Source organism: Perissodus microlepis, chromosome 7, assembly GCF_051167445.1.
Source record: "Perissodus microlepis isolate ML-2025 ecotype Zambia chromosome 7, ASM5116744v1, whole genome shotgun sequence".
Taxonomy (NCBI): domain Eukaryota; kingdom Metazoa; phylum Chordata; class Actinopteri; order Cichliformes; family Cichlidae; genus Perissodus; species Perissodus microlepis.
In genome coordinates this window covers 32555347-32563306 of record NC_140467.1, presented here as the reverse complement: position 1 = coordinate 32563306, position 7960 = coordinate 32555347, and the positions used below count along the sequence as shown (strand labels likewise).

Below are 7960 nucleotides of genomic sequence, written 5' to 3'. Positions count from 1 at the left end.
CAGTCAATCTGGTTAAAACTGGGGGAAATGGTCATGAGAACAGCCACACTTAAATCCAAAAAACATTTCTATGAAGTCCACTGTTTGGACCACAGGATTTTAGCTGATTTGCTTTCAGACCCTTCATAAGAATATCTGTGGTAACCATTCATCTGTTCCTCTGTCAGTTAAGGTGATTAATGAACAGGTTGTGTAGGAAAAACAGAAGTGTGGAGCCTCTGATGTAACTTCTTTTTTTTTTTTTTTGGTTGGTTCTTACTGCAGACTTAAGGGTTTAAGTTGAAGGCAGCTAAACTTTTATTTAGCTTGTTGAAAAGAGGCTTCTTCAGTTTAGAGCTAATGAGGAGTCTCAGGTATTTAACCCGTAGTGTGGTTGTCACCTTGGAAGAGGTACGTAGAGTCATTTACCCACCACAAGAATTATTCAGGCAACATGGTTCAAGGTGTGACTGGAGGTTGAATCACCTGAGAAGGAATCTCAATTCCCTCACACTGTTCCTTTATAAATGACCCAGTATGCTATGCTGTATTCCCACTAGGTGACAGTAAAATACAGTATTTCTTGTATCCAACTCCAGGCATCAACAGAGAGAACCAAAAGCAACTCATGTTAAAGAACGTCCTCGCTTTATTTGAGCAATGAGCATTAATCTAATGCAATACAAATGTGAAGAAAAACACATGCTCACTGCTGCTACAGTGCAGAGAAACGCTGACTGTGACATGACTGATATGTGTCGCTCCAAGAAGAGAGAAACTACATGAGAAGTTTCCTTTGTCCACATGTTTAGACTGACATGCAGGAGTCAGGACTCAGCAACATTTTGAGTTGTCTGTAATGTGCAAAAAACAGGAAGGGGAGGGGGGGTAAGCATTATACGCCGTTTTCACTCCTTGCACCCTTTACTCGATCTCGTTGGAGGTTCCCACAGTGGTGCTGATCCCCATTTCTGCAGGAAAAAAATTAAGTAAGCAGGAAGTTGTGACAAATCTGAAATCCTTTCTTGCATGTTTTCTTTTTTTGTAGGATGTTTCAGTTTGTTTACCTGGGCATGGTCCACCTTCCAAAATAACATCATCAATGGCAATGTCACTCCTTACTGAAGAACCCCTGATCGCTTCAAACACAATCTGGGACAAAAGGACAAATAAAGTGTTTAGATTAAGAAAGTTCAGGTCAGCAGTGAACCCCCCCTTCAGTTTTATTTATGCCGTGCTAAATGACAACAACAGCTGCCTCAAGGTGCTTCATATTGTAAAGTAAAGACCCAAGAATAATAATACAGAGAGCTATGCATCCATGTTTCAAAATTCAAGAAACCTTCTGTAAGAAAAAAGACTTTTTGTGTCATTAGTGTTATTAATAATTTATTAATGTTTTTTTTGTTTGTTTTTTTATGCTGTGTGTTATTTATTTTTGAAACACCTGCAGAAGTAGCTCTTCAGTTTCACTGTATTTTACAATGCACTGACAATAACAGGCACTCTGAATCTGATTCAAATCATGAACAAGTGAGTCGTTATAATAAATAATTGCAAATTAACTAAAGTGACCGGCTCTGTTTTTACCTCCAAGTTAGACTGAATTATCCTATAAATAAGCTCTAATACCACTGCAGTACAGACCTGCACGGATGATGATCATGCAGGTCTGTGCTACATTAACAGCTCAGCGAGCTAGGCTGAGCTTAAAGTCAGAGTTTTCTGAATCATGATAGTGGCCCTTTTTTTAACTTGGCTAAATCACCATGGTAACCTATGTTGAACAAATGACCAGGTTGGGAGTACCACGTTTTCACCGATTCTTTTATTTACAGCATGTTTATGCAAGTTTAGATTATCTGCAGAGGGAATACATTTTATATGTGCTAGGTTAAGCCGTACGTTACTAAAACCACTGAATAAAGCCCAAACTGTGGGAATGTGCATCTATTAATTTGGTGACACATGAATGTATTAGACTTATACTGATCTGCTGTTGAGTCTCTTTTACACTCCTGGAACTGCAGCTAATAAAACAAATAGACTCAGGCGGTTTAAAGCTTCAGTACTACTTTAGTAGCTAAATCACCAGGTTAACAATTTTCTGCAGCACTAATCTCTTGTCTTATTAACAGCAGTATTGAATTTTACTGTTACTATTTTTAATGTTCTTTATAGATTTTTAATCACAATTCCTACTCCACTGAATATTTTCATATCTAACCTATGAGAATGAAGGGGTTTTTTTTATTTTTAGCTCCTCATCTCAATGTGTTTATATTGTAAAATAAAGACCTTACAATATTAGAGTGAGACCTGCAACACCGAGTAAGCGCTTGGTGAAAGTGGGGAGGAAGAAATCCCTTTTAAGATGAAGGGAAGTCCAACAGAGGCTGGCTCATGAAGGAGCAGTCATCTGCCCCGACTGGGTGGGGGAGTGGTGGGGAGAAAGAAGAGAGAGCAAAGGGGAGCGAGCGAAATTTAAAAATGATCCTTTAATTATTGAAACTTTCATTTAGCCAAATAAAAACAGCCGAGATGTTGAAATACCCAGCACAGAGGATAAATGAGATCAAATGTGCTAAAGTTTGTTTGCAGATAAGATCCATTCACCTCGAGAGTCATTCACTCAACGTTGTAATTTCTTGATTTTAGGTACTCAGTATATTCTGGCACACCCACATGTGCATGCAGTCTGCACAGTGATGAGTCCAGACGGGACCAATTATACTGAACCTGCAGGCTGACAGGGGCAAAGCTGATGCTGAAGGCAGAATAGTTCAAGAGAGGATGTCGAACTGAGTTCATCTTACCGAGACTCCGAGGCCCATGTTTCCATGACACAGTCTCCTATAGGCTACTTTGTTTCCTGGGCAATGACTCTATACCACTGGTTGTGTGTGGTTTAAAAATGACAGTCTTCAGAAAGCCGTCGAACTGAAAAGAAGCCTGAAGCTATGTAAAAAAAAAAACCATCTTCATCTGTGCCAAATCTCAAAGAGTTTCATCACAGTGGAGTCAGAAAGACCACACTGGGGTGATTTTCTTTCCAAAAGAAAATCCCTTTTGTTATCAAAAGGAAAATATATGTTCTGCTTTTGCCTTTTTAAATTTCTCGCAGAACCACTGAGCTGTTATTTTCATGCCTGTCAGATACTGAAAATAATGTTAAAGAATAAAATTAAAGACGCATCATTTCACTTTTACATCAGGAATTAGTTTGTTATGCTGCTTAACAGCTTATGAAACATGTTATTGATTTAAGTGGTATAATGGTATAATGAAGAGGTAACTTAAAGTTGTTTTGTTAGCACGTTGAGCCCACTTTGATCTTTCTATCAGTGTAAATATGTTTAACTACACATTTAATCCCTGAGATATCTCAATATAAGAGAAAGAAGAGCAGTTTCAACAGCATCGGTTCTTCAGTTTTTCTACATGGTAAATATGTAAAATTACAGAAAACGTTCTTGTAGCTCATTGCCCAGACTGTCCTGGATTTATTAAGCGGTTACTTTTCTGTCGTGTAATTGTTTATCTATTACTTAACTACTTTAGTTAAAATTCTAGAAATGCATAGCCTCCTTCATTTTTTCTGAAGCAGTCTAGTGGGCCACACTGGAGTCTTTGCAGGGCCAATTCTGGCCTTGTATTTTTGAGGGTTAAATGAAAGCACTAAAGCAGGGGTGTCGAACTCCAGGCCTCGAGGGCCGGTGTCCTGCAGGTTTTAGGTCTCACCCTGGGTCAACACACCTGAATCAAATAATTAGTTCATTACCAGGCCTCTGGAGAACTTCAAGACATGTTGAGGAGGTCATTTAGCCTTTAAATCAGCTGTGTTGGATCAAGGACACATCTAAGACCTGCAGGACACCGGCCCTCGAGGCCTGGAGTTCGACACCTGTGCACTAAAGCATCTCAGTGACATTAAAGTGATCCTCATTTCTCAGCATGGCTTCTTAGAGAAACTGAGATCATCGCCCCTCCTCTACAGTTCTGTCCTCACGTGTTCCACAAGTGAGTTGTTTGCCAGTCAACATCCACCATCATCTTCATCTAAACTGTTTAACTGTTTTTTCTGCATTAAGGAGAAAGTTATTTCCACTCTTGCCTGATGCTGGCTGTGACACTGGTACTCGATTTGGGCCTTCAGCCACGCGATGCTCTGCTCGCCGCTCCTCTGCCACAGCAGCTCTTCCTTTCCATATTTGTTGATGCGAACGTTAAGCTGGCCTGTGCCCGACCCATACATGTGGTAGAAAAAGCTAATACAGTGCCGTCCCCTGGTTCCTCTCACAGGGCGGGACATCAGCCGGGCGTTCTGGCCGGGCAGCATCGGCGACGCCTCCAGGTGGAGGTAGTATCCTGCGGAGCACACAGTGTAGGTCAGGGGCTTATAATGACTGAAAGGATCAATTTATACAAAAGGAGAGGTGACTCACCAAGTCCCGCCGTGTGGTCCCCTCTGGGTCCGGTGTATGAGGTCGGTGTGGGCCCCCGCCTCCTCTCCCAGTCAGCAGCGTCGCTCTTCTTGTCCTGAGTGTAACCACACAACCCTGCTTCAAAATCACAGCGTCCAGGGAGAAGAGACGACAGCAGGCCTACAAGAGGAAAATCAATATGCAGAATAAGAGAAGAAGCAGGGTTCCAGCTTCTTGTTTTTAGGCTAGTAGGGTTTTTTCTTTGAAAGCAGGGTTATAAAATAAAAACATCTCTTTCTCTCTCTGTGCTTTTTTGTAGCTGTTACCTGCCACCAGCTCGCAGTCTCCAAGGCTCATGCTGATGTCATCCAAAGCCACAGAGCCACAGTCCCAGAAACTCCTGCAGGTGCTCACGAAGACCACCTGAACAACACAGGACAAACCGGTGAGTCACGAGGTGTTTACAGATTTAAAGATCGATCCCAACCAAAGACACTTTAACCAAAACCCTTTGTTTGGGTTGGTGCTGGTGTGTGCGCGAGCCTCAGTTAGTCTGTGAGGATAGGAATGAATCATGAGTGAAATACTGAGCCAGTGTGGAGAAATCCTTTGAGCACTTTGCCATCTGAATGACTTTATTTTCATCACGCAGCACATGTAATGATGATGTCCTACAGCAGCAGTAAATTTAAAAAAAACAATTTCTCCTTTTTATCTTTCCCTTTCTGAAGCATTCTTTTCATTTCTCAGTGTATTTCTTATCTATTTCTCACATTCTTTACTCTGTCGTTCATTTTTCTTTCTTCCCCCGTATTTACTCCCATTATTTGTATATTTTTCCATCATAATTAATGGATCAATTCCTTGTTTCTTGTTCCCACTTTTTCTTTTCAGTTCTGTCAGTTGCACATTTTCCCTCTTTCTCCCTCTTGTACTGATGCTTGTGCATTACAATTCTCACTTCCTTTCATTTCTTTCTTTTCCTTTTCTCCATTTTTCTATTGGTTCTTTCCTTCTTCTCTCCTTCCTGTCTTGTTCACTTTTTTCTAATCTTCAGCCCTCCATTTTTTTCTCTTCCTCCAGGAAAACGGTCAACCGGGATACACACACACACACACACACACACACACACACACACACACACATATATAAAAGAATAAACAAGGAGGTGGATATATATTTATCCAACTCCTTGTTTATTCTTTCACACATGTGTGCTTTCCCCCCCACTTCCTCATAGCTGACCTTGGCAGACTGTGACGTCTGGAAGGTGACATCCGCTGCGATCCAGATTCCCCTCGACCTCTCTGCCTGAGTCCAGATCTTCTCCTGGCTGCCGTTCGCATGCAGCAGATAAACAGCCAGAGCCTGGTCCGTCTGATTGAAACCTGCATTTGCCAGAGTTATTTCTGGTTGGTGAATCATTCAGATCAGCTCCAGCAGAAGATTCACACATTTCAAATAAATGCCAACATGCAGGGAAAATATATGAATCTGTCGAGTTTCAGGGTGCAGCTCACCCCTCAAAGAGAAGTAAAATGTCAGACAGTACTTCATGTTCCTGGCTAGAGTTGGACCGATGAGGCGGCTAACGTAGCCGGAGCGTGGGCCCAGTCGGGAGTGAGCCAACAGGAAAGATCCTGGAGGGAGAAGACAGCATTTTATTTTCTTGCTAACTCTCTCTTCCTCGGAATCTTGCTTGCGTTCCCATCACCGCTCACACCTGGTAATGATCTGCTGCTCGACTATTTTTCAGTGGCAAACTGTGCTTTGTTTGCATGCATGGATGCTGTCACCACGTGAAGGCAAAGAAATGTCTAAAAAGCCGACAGACACGCAGCCACCAAAACGCTGGCCTAAATTTCACAGCTTTGATGTTTGTTCACATCCACCATCTAATGAGAACAATACCAGGCTGTTAATGCTCTGTGGTTCACTTGGTTTACCAGCTACAGTTCTGTGTAAAAGCCTTCATTTCTTTATGAAGGAGCCAGACTTTTTTGTATTTTTAAAAGTGCTCTTGAACAGCTTTCTGGGGGTATTTCAAAGTTTTTCTTTGACCATTGGCTGCTTTTTCACGCATTTTTTAGTCCAATCTTTGTACCTGACAAAAGGAATATTTTGGGGTTTTTTTTGTTTAAGCCACTTAACACTGAGATGAACCAGTGCTGTGTCTAAACATAACGAACAACTTTGCCAGTTTTAAACTCTTTAATCTTCTGGCACTTTGTTACTCGACAGGCATACAATAATATTTTTCAGACCAAAAGTGGAGAAAAGTGGAGGAAACTATCTACAGGTGATAAACAGCTAAAAGTCATGTCCTAGGAAATACAAAAAAAAAAATCCACCAAACACGGCACCTAAGAAATTCATCTGGCCTTTCACTTGATCTACACTGTTCTGTTAAGACTTATGAGTAGTGGTTTCAGTGGAAGTGCCAGTCTTAAGAAAGGGAAATGAAAAACACACAATGGAGCAGAGCACTATAGACCATGGATTGGCCTTCCCAGGACCTCAGCATTATTGTAGCAATGGGGGATCATGGTAAATGGCCTGCATTTGTATAGCGCTTTACTCAGTCCCTAAGGACCTCAAAGCGCTTTACACTACATTCAGTCATTCACCCATTCACACACAGGTAATGGCAAGCTACATTGTAGCCACAGCTGCCCTGGGGCGCACTGACAGAGGCGAGGCTGCCGGACACTGGCGCCACCGGGCCCTCTGACCACCACCAGCAGGCAAACATGGGGTTATTATCTTGCCCAAAGATATTTGGCATGCAGCCAGGAGACAGCCTGGGATCGAACCACCGACCTTCTGATTAGTGGCTGACCTGCTCTGCCACCTGAGCTACAGCCACCATCTTTGCAGATAATGAAACAAAAGCCAACATCCAAAGGAAAACTCTCAATGCCCTCGATGTCACAAAGCTTGGAGAACTATTATCAAAGACTACTTAAAGAAATTTCAAGAAAACTCAACTACCCAGCAAACGTGCCCTCTTGGGGCCTGTATGAGGCCGCTGTGGGCAAACCCACAGTACTGGCATGAAATGTAGAGCACATCTGGGCCCACTGCGAGTAGGTGTGGATAAACCGTGGAACTAGGCAAGGCAAACCCACATTTTTCCACATGTGTGTACCCATCCAGGGCACATACCAGTTTTGCTCTTATGTGAGTTTTATTATGTGGGCTTATGTGAGTTTTCTATGGTCAAGCCAATTATGTGTTGCCCATAGGAAACCTGAGTGATAAGGTAGAATAAAATATGTTTTACGAGTGCTGGTCTGCTAGATGTTTTTTCTAACAAAAAGGATTCTTTGGTGGTGGAAAAAATCAGGAGTTTCCCTCTGAGGCAGCCTCACAGTTGACCTATTCTGCTTGTATTGTTATTCTCGGACTCTAAAAGTGTTGCATGATTCATGAATAATTACGTGCACATCAGCTTACCCTATTATTTGAAACTTGGACCATTTTTAACAGTATTGTCACATTTTATATATGATAGGAAATACAGAAAAGTGTAATAAGTCCCCTTTAAACAGTGGAAG

The 7960-nt window shown here is 41.9% G+C and overlaps 1 protein-coding gene across 1 annotated transcript in view; it reads right to left on the bottom strand.

Moving 5' to 3' along the window:
• Positions 1–610: 610 nt before the first annotated feature.
• The window catches only part of LOC146383447 (MAM domain-containing protein 2-like), a 38185-nt gene continuing 30835 nt past the window's right edge, over positions 611–7960 (bottom strand). Inside the window, exons 12-18 of the mRNA XM_084934698.1 lie at positions 5924–6043; positions 5649–5791; positions 4730–4826; positions 4425–4583; positions 4094–4347; positions 1047–1131; positions 611–950 (exon numbers count right to left, since the gene is read on the bottom strand). Coding sequence (XP_084790824.1) covers positions 904–950; positions 1047–1131; positions 4094–4347; positions 4425–4583; positions 4730–4826; positions 5649–5791; positions 5924–6043 — 905 coding nt within the window. The 3' untranslated portion in view covers positions 611–903. The remainder of the gene's footprint in view (positions 951–1046; positions 1132–4093; positions 4348–4424; positions 4584–4729; positions 4827–5648; positions 5792–5923; positions 6044–7960) is intronic.